General features: G+C 42.6%; 1 protein-coding gene across 1 annotated transcript; it reads left to right on the forward strand.

The window, feature by feature from the left end:
* The first annotated feature begins 18,136 nt into the window (after positions 1–18,136).
* On the forward strand, positions 18,137–23,860 carry LOC112616403 (X antigen family member 5). Its single transcript, XM_025373364.1, has 4 exons — positions 18,137–18,208; positions 18,708–18,813; positions 20,681–20,806; positions 23,753–23,860. Exons 1-4 carry the CDS (start codon positions 18,137–18,139, stop codon positions 23,773–23,775), a joined length of 327 nt encoding a protein of 108 aa, XP_025229149.1. The 3' UTR covers positions 23,776–23,860.
* Positions 23,861–24,394: the final 534 nt, after the last annotated feature.

The raw sequence follows: 24,394 nt of genomic DNA on the forward strand, positions 1-24,394 counted from the left end.
TCGATCTGCCCCTAGTGGGGGATGTCTCCCAGTTAGGCTACTCAGGGGTCCGGGACCCACTTGAGCAGGCAGTCTGTCCATTCTCAGATCTCCACCTCCGTGTTGGGAGATCCACTGCTCTCTTCAAAGCTGTCAGACAGGGTTGTTTGCATCTACAGAGTTTTCTGCTGCTTTTTGTTTAGCTGTGGCCTGTCCCCAGAGGTGGAGTCTACAGAGACAGGCAGGACTCCTTGAGCTGCTGTGGGCTCCACCCAGTTCCAGCTTTCCAGCAGCTTTGTTTACCTACTTAAGCCTCAGCAATGGCGGGCGCCCCTCTTCCAGCCTTGCTGCTGCCTTGCAGTTAGATCTCAGACTGCTGTGCTAGCAATGAGGGAGGCTCCGTGGGTGTGGGACCCTCCCGGCCAGGTGTGGGATATAATCTCCTAGTGTGCCCTTTGCTAAGACCCTTGGTAAAGTGCAGTATTGGGGTGGGAGTTACCCAATTCTCCAGGTGTTGTGTGTCTCAGTTCCCCTGGCTAGGAAAAGGGATTCCCTTCCCCCTTGCGCTTCCCAGGTGAGGTGATGCCTTGCCCTGCTTCAGCTCTTGCTGGTCAGGCTGCAGCAGCTGACCAGCACCGATTATCCAGCACTCCCTAGTGAGATGAACCCAGTACCTCAGTTGAAAATGCAGAAATCACCCATCTTCTGTGTTGCTCACACTGGGAGCTGGAGACTGGAGCTGTTCCTATTTGGCGATCTTGCTCCGCCCCTCCACCAAGATATTTAAAAGTACCTAACTACAAGGCTCCACATCATTAATAAAATCGCATTAGACTTCAATGCACACAAAAGGAATAAAGTACATGTGTCCAAAGACGAGATGGTCAGCTTTCTAAGCAGCCTGGTGAGCATCAGAATGAGATCTATACTTAAGTAGAATTCTTCACAGCTCCACTGAAGAGGACACACACGGGGGCTCCAAAAAGATAAGCACATGGCCATTGTAGAAGAACTGGTGTAGTGTGGGTGGAATCCCTAAAGACCCTATGAAATGTTGTTATACAACTGCTTCTCAGAGAACAATGGAACAAACTAGGCAACTCAGCAGACGCTACCAGGAATTGGGTGAGCAGAGGGGGGTGACGGCCCCAAATTTAAGCGGAAGACACCAAACCACTAGGAGCTCCTGGCTCTGCAACAGCAGCTGTGGTGGCACCAGGGCCAATCTTCTGAGACAGCTGCTGTGGGATTGCTGAGAGCATGTGTTTTTGCAGCCACACATCCAAAAGCAGCGCATGTGAAAACAGATCACAAAACTCTCCTCCCCATTCATCTTTGTTTTAAGATGACTGATGATGGATACCCTCATGTGGCAACATCCCCACCAACACTTGTGGACAATCATATTTAGAAAATCCCACCTGAAGAGAGAACAGTCAGGAGTAGGATGAGAATATTGAGGGATGGGGGAGAGATGCAGGTACTTCACCCCACAGACTCTGTTTGAAACAAGAGAAGAGCCATTGGGCTGTGGTCTCCCTATCCTTCCTCATCTTGCCACATTCGTAGACACCACATGGTTTTTGTCCCGTTATTCACAAAGGTGCTGATGAGCCCATGGGTAATTAATCCTGAAGGAGGTTATGCAATGTACAATAACAGAGTCTAATTTCAATGACCAGGTTTTTTAGGGTTTTTTTGTTTGTTTGTTTTTTCACAGTATCCCACTTTCAGGAATCACAAATGAAACCTGTTGGAATGTGTGATATGAACAAAGTCTTATTTTCATGTAGATTAACAACTTGGCTTTTATGGATTAGACATAAAAGCATAAAAGCTGGTACCATCCCAGAATCAAAGGAACGGTCCCTGAGGACATACGGAATTTCGGGGCATCGATTATTAAGAGGCTACACGAAACTGGAAGTGCTCCCAGAAGTTTTCATTGTCTAGACAGGAAAATTCAACAGATCGGCTCCGGCGAGTAAAGGTACCTCCCTGGCTGCTGCGGGTGATGAGCTTTTCATTCAAAGCAGAGATATGAAGCCTGAGGTGTCTCAAAGGCACCCCAAGTGTTCCACACCCTGAAAGTCACTCCCACAAAGCTGAACACCATCTGTTCCTGAAGGATCAGGTCATGACCTGCATCTTTGAGCCACTGGGGAATCAGGCCTCAGTTGAGATGAGGTCAATTATTTCAAGTGTAAAACCTCATTTTTAGGTAGCTCTTTGGAACTCTGTCTACTTAAATGGGTTGATGAACACGGCCCAACAGACAGACACACACCTGAGCACTGGGGTTTTCTTCTCTGTTCTTAGCATCCCCTGGGCAAACCAGTAATTACCCTCCTTCATGCCTCAGCGTTCACATCCTTGAAAAAGGTGATGGTGAGAGTGACGTTTCCAGGAAAGCAGAGCACATGTCAACTCCTGCTAAGCTCTGAATTTGTGCGTGGGCTTGGGCGACCGATTTCTCCAGAAAGCGGCTGAACTGGGATTCTGCCTGAAGACAGCAGAGGTCAGCAGCACAATGCACAGCCCTGGACCTCAAGTCAGTTCCATAGCAGCTTAGGAAAGCAGTTGGGTCCCTAGGCTGGAGGAGGCCCAATGCTCTGGAAAGACCCAGGATGCGACTGGAGAGGAAACGGAGCTGATCAGTGAGAGGTGGGGTGAGCACTACATCTGTCCAGTTTGGGCAAAAGTGAGGTGTCCTTCACAGTGTCACACCCTCCTCAGTGCCCAGCCCAGAACTGCCTCTCATGGCCCTCTCCGGACTCACTTCTCATGGCCAGGAGGTGGCACATGATCAGTAGCCAGCATCACTCTTCTGTACAGTTAAATTCTTATTGACTACCGTCTCCTGGTTGTGATATCAAATAGGACGTCTTATTCATTCCTTCTAACTTTCCTCCTAACTATGTTTTTTGTACCCATTAACCATGCACACCTCCCCCAAGCTCCCCACTACCCTTCCTAGCCTCTGGTAACCATCCTTCTACTCTCTATGTCCATGAATTGAATTGTTTGGACTTTTAGATCCCACAAATAAATGAGAACATTTGATGTTTATCTTTCTGTTTTTGGGTTATTTCACTTAATGATCTCCAGTTCCATTCATGGTTTTGCAAATGAGTGACTCTCATTCTTTTTTATGGCTGAAGAGTGCTCCATTGTGTGTATGTACCACATTTTCTTCATTCCTCTCTTGCTGGACTCTTAGGTTGCTTCCAAATCTTAGCATTGTGAACAGTGCTGCAACAGACATGGGAGTGTAGATATCTCTTTGTTATACTGATTTCCTTTCTTTGGGGTATATACCCAGCAATAGAATTGCTTGATCATGTGGAAGCTCTATTTGTAGTTTTTAGACAAACCTCCAAACTGTTCTCCATAGTCGTTGTATATTACATTTCCACCAACAGTGTATGAGGGTTCCCTTTTCTCCACATTCTCGCCAGCATTTGGTATTGAGTGATTGTTGGTTAAAAGTCATTTGAACTGGGGTGAGATGATATCTCACTGTAGTTTTGATTTGCATTTCTCCAAAGATCAGCGATGCTGAGCACCTTCTCATATGTCTGTTTTCCATTTGTATATCTGCCTTTGAGAAACATCCACTCAAATCTTTTGGCCATTTCTTGATCTGATATTAGATTTTTTCCTATAGAATTGTTTGAGCTTCCTGTATATTCTGGTTATCAATCCCTTGTGAGATAGGTAGTTTGCAAATATTTTGTCCTATTCTGTGTGCTGTCTCTTCAATTTGTTGGTTGTATCCTCTGCTGTGCAGAAGCTTTTTAACTTGATGTGATCTCATTTGCCCGTGTTTGCTTTGGATTCCTGTGCTTGTGGGGCATTGCTCAAGAAATTTTTGCCCAAGGAAATCTACAATCTAAATGCCTTGTAGAGTTTCCTCAATATTTTATTGTAGTAGTTTCATAGTTTGAAAGCTTAGANTGATAAATAAGGAAATGATAATATTCTTTTCCTCAGTGTCATGCAATAAAGCCTGTAGGATACTGTGGTAATAAATGTGATGCAAAGAGGCCCCACCTTTGTTTTCCTCTATTATGATACCTTATCTTAACTAACAATCTGAGGATAAATCACACCACACCTACATTTCCCATACTTACCGTTGTGTATTGCAAACACTCAGCTACCTAGGAAACCTGAAGTATCTCAGCTACCTAGGAAATCTGAAGACTGCCCCGCAGAGAGCATTTTAATCATACCTTAAATATAAAGTTCTGAATGATTAGATCAATGTATTGGTCTGTCTATGACAAATCTCATAGTCCTGACACTAATTCCCTGTTCAGGTACCCTGAAAATGTTGGAGTTAAACTTAATTAATGTTTAGGTCCAAAGGCCCTATATGTCAGTAAGAAAAAGTACCCAAAACGACAGCAAAATCACTGTCTTCCAATGAGAGTATGGAAACTGAAGTGCAAAGAAATTAATGGGCATTGTTGACAGTCATATTCTGGAAACCCCTTAACAGTGAATTGCATCACATTTAAAAGAACTAGAGATGCAAGAGGAAACACGTTCAAAAGCTAGCAGAAGGCAAGAAATAACTAAGATCAGAGCAGAACTGAAGGAGATAGAGACAGAAAAAAAACCTTCAAAAAATCAATGAATCCAGGAGCTGGTTTTTTGAAAAGATCAACAAAATTGATAGACCGTTAGCAAGACAAATAAAGAAGAAAAGAGAGAAGAATCAAATAGACACAATGAAAAATGATAAAGGGGATATCACCACCGACCCCACAGAAATACAAACTACCATCAGAGACTACTATGTGTAAACACCTCTACGCAAATAAACTAGAAAACATAGAAGAAATGGATAAATTCATGACAACATACACTCTCCCAAGACTAAACCAGGAAGAAGTTGAATCCCTGAATAGACCAATAGCAGGCTCTGAAATTGAGGCAATAATTAATAGCCTACCAACCAAAAAAAGTCCAGGACCAGACGGATTCACAGCCGAATTCTACCAGAGGTACAAGGAGGAGTTGGTACCATTCCTTCTGAAACTATTCCAATCAATAGAAAAAGAGGGAATCCTCCCTAACTCATTTTATGAGGCCAACATCATCCTGACACCAAAGCCTGGCAGAGACACACACAAAAAAGAGAATTTTAGACCAATATCCCTGATGAACATCGATGCGGAAATCCTCAATGAAATACTGGCAAACCGAATCCAGCAGCACATCAAAAAGCTTATCCACCACGATCAAGTGGGCTTCATCCCTGGGATGCAAGGCTGGTTCAACATACGCAAATCAATAAACGTAACCCAGCATATAAACAGAACCAAAGACAAAAATCACATGATTATCTCAATAGATGCAGAAAAGGCCTTTGATAAAATTCAACAGCCCTTCATGCTAAAAACTCTCAATAAATTCGGTATTGATGGAACGTATCTCAAAATAATAAGAGCTGTTTATAACAAACCCACAGCCAATATCATACTGAATGGGCAAAAACTGGAAGCATTCCCTTTGAAAACTGGCACAAGACAGGGATGCCCTCTCTCACCACTCCTATTCAACATAGTGTTGGAAGTTCTGGCCAGGGCAATCGGGCAGGAGGAAGAAATAAAGGATATTCAATTAGGAAAAGAGGAAGTCAAATTGTCCCTGTTTGCAGATAACGTGATTGTATATTTAGAACACCCCATCATCTCAGCTCCAAATCTCCTTAAGCTGATAAGCAACTTTGGTGAAGTCTCAGGATACAAAATCAATGTGCAAAAATCACAAGCATTCTTATACACCAATAACAAACAGAGAGCCAAATCATGAGTGAACTCCCATTCACAATTGCTTCAAAGAGAATAAAATACCTAGGAATCCAACTTACAAGGGATGTGAAGGACCCCCTCAAGGAGAACTACAAACCACTGCTCAATGAAATAAAAGAGGACACAAACAAATGTAAGAACATTCCATGCTCATGGATGGGAAGAATCAATATCATGAAAATGGCCATACTGCCCAAGGTAATTTATAGACTCAATGCCATCCCCATCAAGCTACCAATGACTTTCTTCACAGAATTGGAAAAAACTGCTTTAAAGTTCATATGGAACCAAAAAAGAGCCCGCATTGCCAAGACAGTCCTAAGCCAAAAGAACAAAGCTGGAAGCATCACGCTACCTGACTTCAAACTATACTACAAGGCTACAGTAACCAAAACACCATCGTACTGGTACCAAAACAGAGATCTAGACCAATGGAACAGAATAGAGTCCTCAGAAATAATACCACACATCTACAGCCATCTGATCTTTGACAAACCTGACAAAAACAAGAAATGGGGAAAGGATTCCCTGTTTAATAAATGGTGCTGGGAAAACTGGCTAGCCATATAAAGGAAGCCAAAACTGGATCCCTTCCTTACACCCTATACGAAAATTAATTCAAGATGGATTAGAGACTTAAATTTAGACCTAACACCATGAAAACCCTAGAAGAAAACCTAGGCAATACCATTCAGGACATAGGCATGGGCAAGGACTTCATGTCTAAAACACCAAAAGCAATGGCAACAAAAGCCAAAATTGGTAAATGGGATCTAATTAAACTAAAGAGCTTCTGCACAGCAAAAGAAACTACCATCAGAGTGAACAGGCAACCTACAAAATGGGAGAAAATTTTTGCAATCTACCCATCTGACAAAGGGCTAATATCCAGAACCCACAAAGAACTCAAACAAATTTACAAGAAAAAAACAAACAACCCCATCAAAAAGTGGGCAAAGGATATGAACAGACACTTCTCAAAAGAAGACATTTATGCAGCCAACAGACACATGAAAAAATGCTCATCATCACTGGCCATCAGAGAAATGCAAATCAAAACCACAATGAGGTACCATCTCACACCAGTTAGAATGGCGATCATTAAAAAGTCAGGAAACAGCAGATGCTGGAGAGGATGTGGAGAAATAGGAACACTTTTACACTGTTGGTGGGACTGGAAACTAGTTCAACCATTGTGGAAGACAGTGTGGCGATTCCTCAAGGATCTAGAACTAGAAATACCATTTGACCTAGCCATCCCATTACTGGGTATATACCCAAAGGATTATAAATCATGCTGCTGTAAGGACACATACACACGTATGTTTATTGCGGCACTATTCACAATAGCAAAGACTTGGAACCAACCCAAATGTCCATCAATGATAGACTGGATTAAGAAAATGTAGCACATATACACCATGGAATACTATGCAGCCATAAAAAAGGATGAGTTCATGTCCTTTGTAGGGACAAGGATGCAGCTGGAAACCATCATTCTCAGCAAACTATCGCAAAAACAGAAAACCAAGCACCGCATGTTCTCACTCATAGGTGGAAACTGAGCGATGAGAACACATGGACACAGGAAGGGGAATATCACACACCGGGGCCTGTCGTGGGGTCGGGGGGAGGGGGGAGGGATAGCATTAGGAGATATACCTAATGTAAATGACGAGTTAATGGGTGTAGCACACCAACATGGCACATGTATACGTATGTAACAAACCTGCATGTTGTGCACACGTGCCCTAGAACTTAAACTATAATAATTAAAAAAAAAAAAGAAAGAAAAGAAAGAATGAAAAGAAACAGTGAATTGCTAAAATAATCCATGGCCCAAATTCTGTCTATCTTTAGTTTGAAAATGCTATCTATTCGTTGAGGAAACAGTTTCTGTTTCATGATAATCTTATCATACTTGGAGTTTTCTAATTATAAAAATATTAAAACAACTTTTAAAAGCCCCTTCAAAGTCCTAATAATGTAGTTACCTGTATTCCAGTATCCTGAATTATCCACCTTTTACCAAACATACTGTCAAAAATACACATCAAAGGAAACAGTGGCTGTCATTTATTGGCCTCTTTTCTGGAGACACTATCCTGCTTCACTGAACTGCGTTTCGTCCTGAGCCAATACTGAAGTACCTTACAGTACAGACACATTTGAGTATTAAGCATTTTTAAGCAAAATCATTCACATTTTCTAACATGGATGGTGGGAAGAATGCAAACCTTGGAACAAAATATGAATTCCTTCTCCATGAGTCAAGTGTTCTTGGTAAGTCTCAATCTCTGAGCCTCATTTTTCTGTTTGTTTGTTGGTTTGTTTATTTATTTATTGACACAGAGTTTCATTCTTTTTGCCCAGGCTGGAGTGCAATGGAGTGCGGTCCCGGCTCACTGCAACCTCCACCTCCCGGGTTCAAGCAGTTCCTCTGCCTCAACCTCCCGAGTAGCTGGGATTACAGGCATGTGCCACCACGCCCGGCTAATTTTTGTATTTTCAGTAGAGACGGGGTTTCGCCATGTTGGCCAGGCTCGTCTCGAACTCCTGAGCTCAGGTGATCCACCTGCCTCGGCCTCCCAAAGTGCTGGGATTACAGAGGTGAGCCGCCATGCCTTGTGCAGCGAGGGGCATGCACACTGAGTCAGGCACGTATAGGGCCGGCCAGGGTTTTCCTGCTATCCCCACACCCTTGTCCCAGGTTGTTTTTAGTAGGAAGAAAGGGACGTGAGAGATTTTTAAAATTTTTTTTGTCTCTTGCCCAACCATTCTCATGCATCCAGAAACACTGAGAACAGAGAGTCCCATGTCACCCTCAGTGGAGGGTCTGCCTCAGAAAGACCTTCGTGACAGAAATAAAGAATTTTATGTCTATATTTACACAAGCTGTTTTCTCAGGGTGTTTTTCTGTTGTCCAGGGTGGAGGGCAGTGGCATGACGATGCCTCACTGCAGCCTCCATTTCTTGGGCTCAAGCAATCCTCCTCACACTGCAACCTCCCCTGTAGCTGGGACTACAGGTGGCCACCACCACGCCTGCCTAATGTATTTAATTATTATAATTTTTTTTTAGGTGTGGGGCGTCACTGTGTTGCTCAGGCTGCTTTCAAACACATGGCCTCAAGTGATCCTTGCATGTCTGCCAGTTTTTATACATGCTTTTTATACATGCTATAGACTCAATCAATTCACACCTGTGCGTTTTCTTTAAGGTTGTGTTATTGCACATTTATACCTCTCGAGTGGTAGCTGATTTCCCTGAATACCTGTAAGGTAATCACTGGCTCGCCAATCAGTGTGGTTTTAACATTGGCTCACAGTGGCTTGGAAAGCCCTCACGGGAAGTATTTCTTGAGGAAAAGTGGAGAGTTTGCAGGAATAGTTTTGAAAAACAGAGACAACCGATGTCTTCCTTCCCTCCCTTGCCTCTCCTCATGTGCCAGGTTTTCTGTTTTCTCCACTATTACAGAATCACCATGTAGTATTCTGTGATGAAAAGTTTTTATCTCTTTAATCATCCCATTTCGTCCTCCAGACCTTTTTTTTCTGGAAGGGTTGTAAGCAGAAGGGACAAAACATCTTCAGAAAATCACATTATGATATAAACTTAGTGAAAAGATTCATCATATTTAAGAAATGGACAGGATGAAATCCTGAATTTGTAAATATTTAAAAAATCGGTTTACATAACATCCGTCCCTTTTGTCTCTATCCTTTATCCAGTGAGAAGTGTAGAAAAGACGAATTCCTTGCTTGCGGCAACTGCATTAAGTAGTCAAACTGCTGGACCCTTTCTGTCAATATCACACATCCAGATGTAATAGCCACAAGACACACAAACATTTTACAACTGTACCTTTTTTTTTTTTTTTAAATCTCATTGTAATTTGCATCAAACCCCTAGCACTGAACTCAACATTCACAGAGTTAAGAGTACCATGGCCGAGAGAGATCCTGCCTCAAATGTTGGGAGGAGGCTGCAGCAGTGGCAGTCCAGCTGAAGACAAGGCTGGAATGTGTCTTCACACACCCCACTCCCTTTTTGAGACAGGATTTCTCTCTGTCGTCCAGGCTGGAATACCCTGGAGGACTTAGAGCGCACCACAAACTAGGACTCCTAGGCTCAAGCAATCCTCCTGTGTTACTTTCCTGAGTAGATGGGACTACAGACACGTGCCATGGTGCCCAGCTAGTTTTAAAAATTGTGTAGAGCAGGGGTCTCACTATGTTGCCCAGGCTGGTCTTGAACTCCTGGCTTCAAATGATTCTCCTCCCTCAGCCTCTCAAAATACTGGGATTACAGGTGTGAGCCTCTGCATGTGGCCTTTTTTCTCTCTCACTTTTTTTCCTTTATCTAAGGCTTAAGGTTTATCTAAGGCTTTGCTTTAACCCAGGAAACTGATTTTTTTTTTCCCTCCCACTTAGAGGAAAGAGCAATTCAAACGTTCAGGATTTTTGGCCTACTGAAAGTTCATTGGCAACAATTGTGTCCTGTCTCTACCTGCCTGCAGGAGAAAACAAAAATTAAAGTCAGCACCAGGCTGCACTTTTCCTCCATACATTATCCTGCACAGAACAGCGGTTGAGGGATCCGGTGAGCCAGTTCTCTTCCAGTTGGAGAGATTATTGTTAAATGCTGTGAGGACATGTGTTTTTCATAATAGACAACAGCTCGGCTGTTGCTTCATACTATGGGGAAATGCATAGTCTCCCAGGAGCGACAGCTTCATCATCTCTACCCCTTCACTCTTCCTTTACTCAAAGAAAGTTTCACCGTATTGTAGTGAGTCGGGGTCCTGCTGGTGAATCACACAGTTGCTGACAGTGTCAGGGACCCCCAAGGCCACCCTCACCTTCAGTGATTCATGGACATTCTCTGCTGCCCTCCTGCATACAATACTCCTAACTGAAGCCAGCCGCCTCACCTCAGGTCAGTATACCATGCCTCCCACCTTGTCACGCGTTTTGCTCCTACAGTGATCACTCCTCTCTCCTGAACCATCAACTGCTCCCTCTACATTGGATCATTCCCCAAGCTACGGGAAAACTCACCCTCTAACCCCATGTCCTTCTGTAGCTACGAATACATTAAACTCTTGCCCTGCAAAGGAAAACTGCCTGAACTTGTGCAACACACTTCATTGGAGTCCATTTTCAAAATTATCTACAAAGGAAAATGAATCAGAATATTCAAAACAATTCTGAAGTTTAACTTTGGGGAATTCACCCTACATGATGTCAAGACTCACATTAATTCTATTATATTTATCGATTGATTATGTTGTCAGTGCATTGGAAGAAGGTGACTTCCCCCTTGGCTTGGGGATTGATTCAATGTAGAGGGAGCCATTGATGGTTCAGGAGAGAAGAGTGATCAGTGCAGGAGCGATGCCCCTGAGAAGGTGGGAGGCATGGGATCCTCAGCTGAGGTGAGGGCGCTGCCTTGAGTTAGGAAGCATTGCATGAAGTTATTGATTATGATGCTTAATCATCCAGCCCCATATGGCAATTGTGTTACTTCTCCAGTATTCAAGACAGTGTGGTATTGGGGGAAAATCTACAGATCAAAATAGAGCCAGCAATAGACTCACAAACCTAATAAGTTGATTTTCAGATAAGTGGCAAAGGCAATGGAGAAAGATTTTCTTTTTAAAACATTGTGTTGTTTTCTCCTGTCTCATGGCCACTACATTAATTGTTTCTTATTCCTCAGGTTCCTTCCCTGTGTTTCTCCTTTGCACTTCAACTGCTCTTCTGTCTGTCTGTCTGCCCCACCACAGTGCGATATTTTTCACAGCAAGTACCACGTGTCTTTGTGATATTTGAGATGTCCATCCCATCAGTGATAAACCGAATCAAGAAAATGTGGTACACATACACCGTGGAATATATGCAGCCATAAAAAGAATGAGATCATGTCCTTGGCAGGGACATGGATGGTGGTGGCAGCCATTATCCTCAGCAAACTAATGCAGGAACAGAAAACCAAATACCGGATGTTCTCACTTATAAGTGGGAGCTAAATGATGAAAACACATGGACACATGGGAGGAGCATCACACACTGGGCCTACTGAAGTGCAGGGGTGGGAGGAGGGAGAGGGTCAGGAAGAGTAGCTCGTGGACGCGGATGCAGTAGCTCGTGGATCTACCAGGGTGATGTGATGATGTGTGCAGTAAATCACCGTGGCACACATTTACCCATGTAAGAAGCCTGCACATCCTACACATGTACCCCTGAACTTAAAGTAAAGTTTGGAAATTAAAGATGTCAGTATTTCAGAATCCTTCTTTCCATGTGTTGGTCATTGTGTCATTTATCTAAGCGTTATGGTGACATAAAAGCTCAGGCATAACAACAATTAGTATGATCAGCAATTTTCCAGGATTATAGCTCAGTATGATCTAACATCAACTACTAATATTGAATTGCATTTGACTCCTTGAAGTACTTAAGGAAAGTTGGTAAGAAAAAATATTCATGCTTGAAAATATTTTTAAAATTTGTGTAAATTGGATCAACACTGAATACCACAGATGTCGCTGTCACTGGATGCCAATGAAGTGCATAATAGGAACCATAAGACACAGTCAATGATAAAGGGGGAAATAAAAGGGAACATATCAAAGCACCATCAGACGAGTGCAGAAGCACACACATGAACACACCCTGCAGCTACAGAAAGACATGGTAGGAAGTAAAGCCCCACAACTCATCAGCCTTCCTTCTCACCAGCTCATGAGTTCACAAGTGAGTTTGCTGAGGGTCAAATGCCCACAGTAAAACTGAGCAATTTAAACATCACTGAGCACCATTGCAAGCATTACGTAGAAAGCTACAGACAACAGTGAACTTATTCTGAGCACGTCTTAATCCATCATCTTCACAGATGTCTATAGAAATGGCCTGTAAACATTTTGTCTGATAACCGCTAAAGTGGTGATGTTCAAACTCTTTTATGACACTGTGTGAGAAATACACAGTTTACATATAGTCGACTAGGCAAGTAAATATATGTATGTGCATGGGGATGTGCAGTGTATTTGTATATTCTACATGCAGCGAACGCTATTTAGTAATTTATTTTATCTCTATTCTTTAAAATGCCGTTTGTGGCTGACAACATTATTCTTATGATCCACCATGGATTAAAAACCAGTTTAGAAATGATTACAGCTTTTTCAGAGAACATCCCCAATGGTTGATAAATGTTGCTATAGAATATATGCAAATATACATGAGAACCCAATTTTGTCCACCTCCTTTGCAATTCAGTGTTTTTAGACAAAAATCCCATCTTCGATATGGGCCACAAAGGCTACTACAAAATATAGAATTACTGATGAAATATGTGTTTCATCTGCAGATATCAGTGTCTGTTTTGCACAGGTGTAGTCTTACTTGGAGAGATGAGAACTCACAGGCAAAAGGGACAGACAGTACATGTGACTTCTTGTCCTCTTGATATCATGTGGAGGCTTTGCTTGGGCTGCAGCATAGGTGAACGCCATGCATTGCCTGCGTTCGCGGGGACCTCCCTGTGAATGCACAGGGACCTCCATTCCCCTACTGTGCTCCCATTTTATGAGGCGAGTGGGAGAGCTACACTGAACGTGGTAGGTAGCAAATAATTTGACCTCAACCACCAAGCAATCTGAGCTCAGGTGACAGTGTTTACTCTGGTACCCTGAAACTTGCCAGCTGCTCGGAATCTGTAGACTTTGTCCCACCCACCCACCATCCTGTGGAAATCTAAGTTTGGTCATAGATTCCCGTGCATGGAGGATGGGAAGCTCTGGTCATGTGGGAAATTGAGCCCCCTCACAGGTAGACTGGTTGTGTTGGTCCCAGCTCTGTTTCCTCCCTTAACAGCTAGAGAGTTGCTGTAGGGTCACGTATCAGGCAACTCTTCTTGTCTCTACAATGTCTTTCATACTTTCCGCTGCTTCCTGTTTGTCACAAGGGCTCCCTCACAACTTTCCCAATCCCAATCCTAATATGATCCTTTGAACTCATCCAGCAGGTCCGGAGTTATGGCCCACAGGAATGGCAGCGGGAAGTTCAAATTTGGCAAGAAATTCAAGCCTGCTCTTTGAGGCTGGAGTGAGGCCACTCAGGAATCACTAAAGTCCAGGTCTGCATGTGATGGTTAATATTAAGTGTCAACTTGATTGGATCGAAGGATGCAAAGTATTGTTCCTGGGTGTGTCTGAGAGTGTGTTGTCAAAGGAGATTAACATTTGAGTCAGTGGACTGGGAGAGGTAGACCCACCCTCAGTCTGGGTGGGCACCATCTAATCAATTGCCAGTGCCACTAGAATAAATCAGGCAGTAGAACATGGAAAACTAGACTTGCTGAGTCTTCTGGCCTCCAACTATCTCCGGTGCTGCATGCCTCCTGCCCTCGAACAACAGACTCCAGGTTCTTCAGCTTTTGGACTCTTGAACTCACACCAGGATCTGCCAGGGGCTCTCGGGCCTTTGGCCACAGACTAAAGGCTGCAATGTTGGCTTCAATACTTTTGAGGTTTTGGAACTCGGACTGCCTTCCTTGCTCCTCAGCTTGCCGATGGCCTATTGTGGGACTTCACCTTGTCACCGTGTGAGTCAATACTCCTTAATAAACCCTACTTCATATATGCATCTATCCTATTAGTTCTGTCCTTCTACAGATCCCTAACTAGTACAACGTGAAACACTACGAACAGCCATAGTTGCTCACAAGAAGTCTGAGTCCAGAAATCACTATCTCCCATTCTTTGAGCACTTCCGAGTGCACTATATTAAAAACTGGACTTAGTAAGGAAAAAAAGAAAGTAAAATTTAATAATAATAGTGTCCATGCCAAGAAAGGATAAAAAATATAAAAGGTAAATTAAATAAGAGATCATGATTATAACTGCTCTCGTTTTTTAAAAAAAATATTTAAAACACCACGATTCCTACTCAAGTTGCTTTTGAGAGAGAGACAGAGAGAGATTGAGCCACCTTTCTTTTCCAACTCAAGGTATTGCCCTAAAAGAAGGCCAGCTGCATGATATATATAGGCGTCATTTCAGCAATGTATCTTATTTATAAAAGGCTGCATTCCGGTCAGGGCCCCGTTCCTATCCTTCCCTTCCATATAGTATTTCCCACATTAAACTGCCAAAGAATACATGAGTAATAAGAACAGGAATCATGCCCACAGCTTACTGTCTACATTAAGGAGAGCTTATACTCCACTGGCTTCATCAACATAACTTTACTAATACAGCAATCTGTTGCCTAGGAAAATAAAAGATGTAAAGAACTTTACTGTTCATTTCAGCAACTGCCTGAAAGATTCATCAACTCTTCAGTCAAAAGTGTCAAATGACATTTTTCAATCCCAAAACTCATTGAACCGTTGCCTAAACATTTTTGTCTTCTTGGCTCCACCAATCCTACATCATTATGATTCCTACCTAACTCTAACCAAACAATCCCCCACTTTAAAAGACCCACTTTACACTAGATTTCAAAATCAGAATAAATATACTGAAATCCCTTCGACGTCTGACACACTAGTGCCTCTGTCGAGGTAGTGCTCTCCCTTACAGCACTATGCAAATAATGTCAGCCCTGTCTTATGAACAGGCTATTTAGTTGATATTTGGAGAGTACAGTATATGATCCAGTTAGTCACCACTGCTTTGCATCATGTCACAGGAGACTGCGCCTAGATCCTGTCATCAATATGTACATATATTTCTGAATCAAAATACACGATCTGAATGGCCTACAGGTATATTCAGGCAAATCAGTCACTAGCCCAGAGATTTAAATGTGCAATAACACCCCCCCCCAAAAAAAAAAACCAAAATTAAGCATGTGTGAATATATTTAGTCTGCAGAAGAGTTTATTCCATTCCATTCATTAGAAGCATGGCAGAAAACCGAGAACCAGAGGAAAAAAGTTATTAATCAAAGCATGTGTAAAAATTGGTCAAGGTGGGGTGATCGCTTGAGCCCAAAACTTCAAGACCAGCGTGGCATCAGACTGAGACAATGTTCTAAAAAATAAATTAATTGCTCAGGTGTGGTGTTCGCACCTGTAGTACCATCCATTTGAGAGGCTTCAGTATGAGGATTATTTGAGCCCAAGAGATCCAGACTCCAGGTTCAGTGAGGTATTGTCATCTCACTGCCCTCCAGCCTGGGAGAGAAAGCCACACCCTGTCTGAGAAAAAAAAAAAAAAAAAAAAAGCATTGATAAATAAAGATATAAAAATAGTTTCTTTCTTTCACAACAGGCTTTTCTGAGACACATCCTCCATTAAGGGTGACATAGGACTGTGTGTTCCCAACGTTTCTCAATGCATGAGATTGTTTGATCAAAGAAAAACAAATGCTCTCTTAAGTGCCTTTCTTTCCACTACAAACACCCTGTGGATGCGGGTATGAGAACAGCAGGAAAACCATGGTCGACCCTGCAAGTGGCAGACTCAGTGGGCATGCCCCTTGCTAAGCAAGTTCCTGCTGCCCATGTGACTTGCTGTCTGTCTTCTATCCCTGCAGAGCTGTGGAAGGAAACGTCATGACTTCTTTCTTGCCAACTATGACACAGCTGGTAGGTCAGCAGAGCAGTCCTCCCAGAAGTTGAAGTGTCAGTGAGTGGGAGGGAAAGCAGAAGGGCTTCCCGTAGGTTGGACCACTCGGTCCATGGCCTCATATAGATCCTCATCCTTCTACTAAAAGGCAGCAACATCACCATGGCCTTGCTGTTGTGGGGTCCTGGGCAGGGGAGCAAGTAAGGGCATAGTGGGGAGGAGGGTCAGATGAACACGGAATGAGTTGAAGGGTGACATTATTTGCAGTATTTCAGTCTCAGAGGCATAAAAAATACCACACAGAGAGGATGGATTCCAAAGTCCTTAGTGGGGACCTTGGAAGGAGCAGAGGACAGGGCATGCGGAGACAAGGAAGCGCAGTGCGGCTCTTAAGGCAAGAGGGGACCTCACTGCGCATGCTCCTTTGGTGCCTCCTTAGTGCGCATATTCATTGGGCGTCTTCCCATTGGCCCTTCGCGTATGGTGAACGCCGGGGAGCTGTGATCCTGCAGCTCGGGTCCCTGAGGTCTGGATTCTTTCTCCCCTGCTGAGACGCAGCCAGTAGGTCCACAGGTCGCTCCAGCTGGGAGTTGAAGCGTGAGTGAGAGTGCGGAGGAGCCAGCGGGCTTCCAGAGGGTCGGGGCGCATGATTGGTGTCTCCGAGTGAGAAGGGGCTTGATGTCGTCGTCCTTCTCGTGCGGCCCCGCAGCTATGGGCCTTCTTGTCTTGTCGGGGTCAGAACGAAGGAAGAAGCAGGGCCTCGGAATGGGACGGGGGTTAGGTGAAGCTGGGGCGATGCTGGGGTGCTGTTGGTGGTATTCCAGTCCCAGAAACGCCTGAAACTTCCAACAGAGGACAAATTCCAGACTCCTCAAGGGGCATCAGGCCTGGAATGTCGTGGGCGGTAAGGAAGGGGCCTGGACATTGGGAACACTCCGGACTGGTGACCGCCACCCCGAGGTTTGTATAATGAACCGCAGAGGTGCCCGCCCGGTGAGGACTGCCCAGTGCTATGTGGCAACTTCTCAGCTCCATCTTGGAAGTTCGAATGGGTGGGAGGGGCTATGCATTCCAACAAAACTCGATTTTAGGGGGGAAATGGCCCTAGCAAAGGGTGTGTGACAAAAGCCATGGGCACTTTAATTTTAATTCTCAAGCTGTATTTTCCTAAATGTCTCGCGATGGAGAGTCCAATTGTGAAACCAAACCTCATTGGAAATACCGTGCGTCTCTTGCCATAAGCCCTAAGGCATTGCTCAGCTAGCTTGACGAACATAAGTGGCTGTGCAAGTATTCGATTCAGAAGGCATACGCACTTATACATGCCCTCTGACTTACCTTTCAATGTCTTACCAAATTTTTAAAAATTGCAAGTTAGCATTTGGCCATGGAAGTGCTCAAATGTAGTATCCACTCACATGCATTTTTCCAGTCACGGTATTCTGGTTTTTGGTTTGGTTTGGTTTGGTTTGGTTTTTTTGAGATGGAGTTTTGCTCTTGTTGCCCAGGCTGGAGTGCAATGGCGCGATCTCGGCTGGCTGCAGCATTCGCCCCCGGGTTCAAGCGGTTCTCCTGCCTCAACCTCCCGACTAGCTGGGATTAAGGCACTCACCACCACACCCGGCTAAGTTTTTGTATTTTTAGTAGAGACGGGGTTTCACCATTTTGGCCAAGCTGGCCTCGAACTCCTGACCTCAGGTGATCCATCCTCCTCAGCCTCCGCAAAGTGCACACTGTTCTGTTTGCAGACTGAAATATGAGTTGGCGAGGAAGAAGATATAGACCAAGACGATGTTTACGACTTGCTCAGCTGGTTGGGCCTATGCCTGTGAGTAACTTAACGTTCGATTTTTTCCAATAGCAGAAGTTTTTTTGTGTGGTAGTTATTGTTGAACTAGTATAGATACACTGATAAAGGTCTCCCATGTTGATGAAAAATGATCATGGCATCTCATGAAGGAAAGAGTAACCCAAGAGGACTACACACTGTTTTCGCCTGGATGTGTGAACTTGTGTTCCTCGATTTGACTGGTGATTTCCTCCTCATGCTTATTCATAGCACGTTACACCCATTCAACCCCACATGAATTAAAATGGCTTCCAACGCCATTGAGGGTAACGGTCTCAGAGTAACCTCTCTATGGGAAGAGTAACTTAATGAAGAATAAGTATGTGGAATAGTTTTGGGATAGTGTTGGAGCATGTCTTTAAACATGCATATGATCAGAAGGATCTGTGTAATCTGTATATTCATGTTATTGACATGCATTGATAAGAAGAATTTTTTATCTGCACATGCACACACCATGTCCCCGCCCTTGTCCCAGGAGCCCAGTGTGCCAGAGCCTCAACAAGAAGGACCACCAACTGAAAGTCAGGATCATACACCTGGTCAGAAGAGAGAAGAAGATCAGGGTGCAGCTGAGATTCAAGGTGCTGGGAAGGGAAAGAAAGAATGTCTATGGGGGGAGGAGGCCTGTGTGTGCATGACGCCTTATGCCATGACCAGTAACAGGACGAAAGAAAACAACAGGAAAGGATCTCAAACATTTGCTGAGAGTTTTGCAAGAGGCTGGAAATGTGATGGGTATAGTTTGCAGCTTCCTGCAGTCCCTGGATATGATGAATCTTCTCTTTTTCTTTGAGATGCATTTTGTATGCTTGAAAATATAGTCCTTCCTAAATCAGATGAAACCATTTAATTGGTTGTATAAAAATGTACATTATTTCACCAGTTTAACTTGATATTCTTCGGACGTTGCAGTGAGATCTTCTCAGCCATGGTGTTCACAGTGTTGTAAGCACCCTTTGATAGCATGTGGAGTGCCAAGTCACCCTACCATATAACACCCCAAATAAAGCCCATTTGCAAAGGAATCTTAGCCTCATTCTATAAATAAGAAAACGGAGGCCGGGCGTGGTGCCTCACCCCTGTTATCCCTGCACTTTGGGAGGCCGAGGTGGGCGGATCACTTGAGGTCAGGAGTTCGAGACCACCGTGGCCAATATGGTGAAATCCTGTCTCTACTAAAAATATACGAACTCGTTGGGCGTGGTGGCACACACCTGTAATCTCAGCTACTAAGTAGGCTGAGGCAGGAGAATTTCTTGAGCCCGTGCGGCAGAGGTTGCAGTGAGCCGAGATCACACCACTGCACTCCAGCCTCGGTGACACAGCGAGACTCCGTCTCAAAACATAAAAATAAATAAATAAGAAAACTGAGGCTCAGAGATAGAGACTTACCAAGAAAACTTGACGCATGGAGAAGGAATTCGTATTTTGTTCCAAGGTATGCATTCTTCCTACCATCTATTTTAGAAAATGTGAATGATATTTTGCTCAAAAATGCTTAATACTCAAATGTGTCTGTACTATAAGGTACTTCGATATTGGCTCAGGACAAAACGCAGTTCAGTGAAGCAGGATAGCAACTCCAGAAAAGAGGTCAATGAATGACAGCCACTGTTTCCTTTGTATATTTTTGACAGTATGTTTGGTAAAAGGTGGATAACTGAGGATATTGGCGTACAGGTAACTTTATTAGTAGGATATGGAGGGGGCTTTGAAAAGTTGTTTCAATATTTTTATAATTAGAAAGCTCCAAGTACGATAAGATTATCATGAAACAGAAATTGTTTTCTCAACGGATAGCATTTTCAAACTAATCAGAAACAGAATTTGGGCCATGGATTATTTTAGCAATTCACTGTTAAGGGGTTTCCAGAATATGACTGTCAACAATGCTCATTAATTTCTTTGCACTTCAGTTCCCGTACTCCCACTGGAAGACAGTGGTTTTGCTGTTATATTTCGTACTTTTTTTCTTAATGACATTCATGTATGGAAAGTCACATATAGGGGCCTTTGGATCTAAGAATTACTTTAATAAAGTTTAACCCCAACATTTTCAAGATACCTCAACAGGGGATGAGTGTCAGGACCATAAGATTTGTCACAGGCTCACCGATACATTGATCTAATCCTTCAGAAAATTACATTGAAGTTACGATTACAATGCTATCCGTGAGGCTGTCCCGTTTTCCTAGGTAGCTGTGTGTTTATAATACACAATGGTAAAGTATGGGCAATGTAGGTGTGCTGAGACTTATCCTCAGATTGTCATTTAAGATAAGGTATCACAATACAGGAAAACAAACGTGGGACATCTTTGCTTCACATTTATTACCACAGTAGCTTATAGGCTTTTATTGCATAACACCGAGGAAAAGAAAAGGATCAGTTCCTTATTTATCACTCCTGTTTGGCTGCTCCAGTTGACATCCTTTTGGTATTTTTCAGTGCCCGACCTGGAAGTTGATCTCCAGAAGCTGTCTCAGTCAAAGACTGGGGATGAATGCAGAGATGGTCCTGATGTCCAGGGGAAGATTCTGCCAAAATCAGAGCAATTTAAAATGCCAGAAGGAGGTATGTTACCCATTAAGATTCAAAATTATGTGCTGTCTGTATTCCATAATATTATACTTTTGATAATAAAAGGAGAGAATCTTACTGCCCCTTTAAAAATAGAGTTCAAATGCAGACTTTCTTTGGAAGGTAATTCAGACCCTAGAAGCCTGACTGCAAAACTGAAACACTATCAGATACAGACACAAATTGGGTCAAAGCCATATTGAATCATCAAATAGCAAAGCATTTTCTTACTTCTGAGTATAACCAACAGCTAACAATTTTCAGATTATTTTGTGATTTCTGCTTGTCACAAAAACATAATGCACTTGTAATACCACTTTGTATGAAATATGCTGATCCCTGAAGGAGATTCTCGTACCAGCTCTTAACATAATTTGTGAGCTTCTGGACAAATCACATAAATCCTACACCCATTTTTGCTTTTATTGAAAGTAGTGAATGCACATCAGATAGATTAAAATCCACTTCAGTGCTGATTTCTACATGCTCTGGTTCTGTTGGAGAGAATGCAAAGATACTCGGATTTTCATGATTTGTTTATCATAACGATCAGCTTCAGTCCAATTGTAATATCTGAGTTGAGATTTCATTGCTTCTAAGAAAACAAGCGGGCACTCTGCTTGATGTTTGTTTTTCCGTAAGGAGACCTTCATGAGTGTTCTTGAATTTTGTCAAATCCTGAATTCTCTCAGACTCTTAAACAATGATTGTTTTATTTTTATTTTTGCTTTTGTTTTGTTTTGGTTTTTTTCGGACGAGGTCTCGCTCGGCCGCCCAGGATGGAGTGCAGTGGTCCGATCTTGGTTCCCTGTGACCTCCGCCTCCCGGGTTTAAGCGATTCGCATGCCTCAGCCTCACGTGTATTTGGGATTACAGGTGCATGCCACCATGCCCAACTAATTTTTGTATTTTTAGTAGAAACAGGGGCTCACCACGTTGGCCAATCTGGGCTCGAACTCCTGACCTCAAGTGATCCACCTGCCTCGGCCTCCCAAAATGCTGGGATTACAGGTGTGAACCACCTCCCTCGCTGGACCCAATGATTTGTGTTTTAAAGTCTTCCCACAGTGAAGCCTTGAATGACTGAATAATAGAATGGAAAGAGACAGTCAAGGTTTTGTGGCCCATGAAGTAGGGAGCCTGCATGTAGGTCAGTGATGCTCAAAGTGGTTGAAAGATGCCTGTGCTAAGCATGCTCCCTGCCCTCCTGTCAATCTTCATGAGCTACTGTGTGTAATTAGATTGAAGACACATACGGTAACCTCTAACCATATCAGAGGTTATATATTACAGGTTTCTGCCTTGAGTCATCAGATGATATGATTTAAAGTTCAAAGACTATAACGTACTAAGTCCTGAGTAGTCCACATAAGTATCTTTTACACGTTTTTCAAATTGCTGACTTAATTAGAAGAACTTCTGAATTTAAAGGATGCACTGCATTTTTAGGGGAGAAATTATCTAAATGATTTACTCCACACTGGTGAACCACTCCATTAGACTATTTACATTAATAGATAGTGTGTAGACGATTTCCAGGAGCCTACTGAACAAGCCTCAGTTGTATTCTTAGGACAGTCATACCGTTAAATGCATATCTTATTAAAATAGATAACAAATTACATGATACAAGAAAATAATACTGAGACATAAAAGATAATAAAAGAGTCACAGAATAAACTTAAGGGAAAGGGAAACAGGCAGTACATGAAAGGTATGAATCATTAACAAAGGGAAAACTAATCGAAAAGTAATACATTTAATAGATCGTTCTTTTGAGAAATAGCTAGGAAGACAGCATCCAGCAGATGAAACAATCTTGAAGAAAATGGAAAAAGCACAACACGGAATATGAACAAGACCCAGATATTGAATGTAGGGCATAATTGAAAGCGAATACATTCTTAAACACAATATTTTCAGAGTATGGATGAAATGGTTGACACACTAGGGATGCCTACATTATTTAATATATCCCTGCAATAACTAAATATCTGAACACCACAAAGACTGTGCATGAACTTGTGAAATTTGCTAGTTGTCCCTCAAGAACAGTTACTTTTAGAAGCAAATATTTAGCTTTTCCAGATGTCTTACTCTCCGTTTTCATTTCCCTCTCCATTTTTTTTTTCCCCACACTGGTTATGATGTATAACTCTTTCACATTTTAATATCAATCATGATCGTGATACGTTAAAACTTATATGACCATTTAATTAATTATACAAATGGGAATACTTTCCAGTGGAAAAAGTGTCATTATTCATATTGACGTGAGGACTATAGGTGAAAACTGGATGCAAATGGTTAGTGCATGTTAAAAAAGAACAAAGAAGGGTAAACTAGCTCAAAGCAATATCATAGCACTTCTTCACAATAGAGAAAAAACAAATGCAATGCTGGCCTTTCTATTCATTTCACTTATGTATTTCCTAATGTGACATTAACAGTTTCCTCAAAAGATAGCTTTCAGACTGTCTGCAGGAACCTATTGGACATTCAGACTATACTGTCAAGCCAAAACATTAAATTATGCATTTTTTCTGGAGGAATTTTTTCAGAAATTCCTTCTGTTTCTTAGTTTTTTTTGTGTTCTGGTTGTATTTTCAGTAAAACTCTACACATTGTTTGCCATCTACTTTAAGCCCCTTCTAATAGGTTCACTTGATTTAATGTGATCTGTCCTCAGACTGTCTTTTGGTTTCCTTCTAGCACAAAAAGCAGGGTGTGTTTTAAAAATGTTGCTAATGTATATGTTTAGAAGTGTATCCTCAAAGTCTCTACAGAGGTCTAGTTGAATCTTAGCCACAGGGAGACTCTTCGGATTCTGGTTTTAGTCCATTGTATAAAACTAAACCTTTGGTGTCCTTTGCATACCTTTAATTTCATCTGAATAGAGTTCTTCTGGTAATGTTCCCTCCTGTTATGTTTCTATCGCAGGGGAAGGGAAACCACAGCTTTAAACAAAGACAACCGAAAGAATGCAAACTGGATTTATCCGAGATATTTGACTTTTAAAAATCTCAATAAAGTTTTCCAGTTTTCTCCAAAGAAGTATCACACACCTGTTGTTCATTTATTCTCACATATTAGACAGTATTGAACATTTTGGCCGGGTGCAGTGGCTCATTCCTGTAATCCAAGCACATTGGGATGCTGAGGCAGGAAGATTGCTTGAGCTTGGGAGATTGAGACATGCTTGGGCAACATGGCAAAACCCCCTCTCTACAAAAATAGATGAATGAATGCATGAATATATGCACATATGTATGTAGGTGTAGTCCCAGCTACTCTGGAGGCTGAGGTGGGAGGATCCCTTGAGTCAAGGAGGTCGAGGATGTAGGTAGTCATGTTCACGCCACTGCAGCTCCAGCCTGGGTGAATGCGACTCTGTCTGAATAAAATATAGTATCATTTTTGCAACTCTGCATTCTGATTGAGCTGGTATGCACATGTGTGATATTGTGAATATATATATATTTGGTCCTGGACCCTGCTTACTGTCATACAACTCCTACAGGTTTTGGAATCTCCACATAGTGATGTCTTTTTGTATGCTAGTGAGTTGACCATTTGCTGGCA

This window comes from Theropithecus gelada, chromosome X (assembly GCF_003255815.1).
Source record: "Theropithecus gelada isolate Dixy chromosome X, Tgel_1.0, whole genome shotgun sequence".
In the NCBI taxonomy this organism is placed as follows: domain Eukaryota; kingdom Metazoa; phylum Chordata; class Mammalia; order Primates; family Cercopithecidae; genus Theropithecus; species Theropithecus gelada.

Bases quoted from the DNA above. Each gene is read 5' to 3' on its own strand.
- LOC112616403 (XM_025373364.1), top strand. From the start codon at position 18,137: ATGAGTTGGCGAGGAAGAAGATATAGACCAAGACGATGTTTACGACTT. The intron at 18,209-18,707 runs GTGAGTAACTTA...CCCTTGTCCCAG, and splicing joins AGCTGGTTGGGCCTATGCCT to GAGCCCAGTGTGCCAGAGCC. The intron at 18,814-20,680 runs GTGCTGGGAAGG...GGTATTTTTCAG, and splicing joins GGGTGCAGCTGAGATTCAAG to TGCCCGACCTGGAAGTTGAT.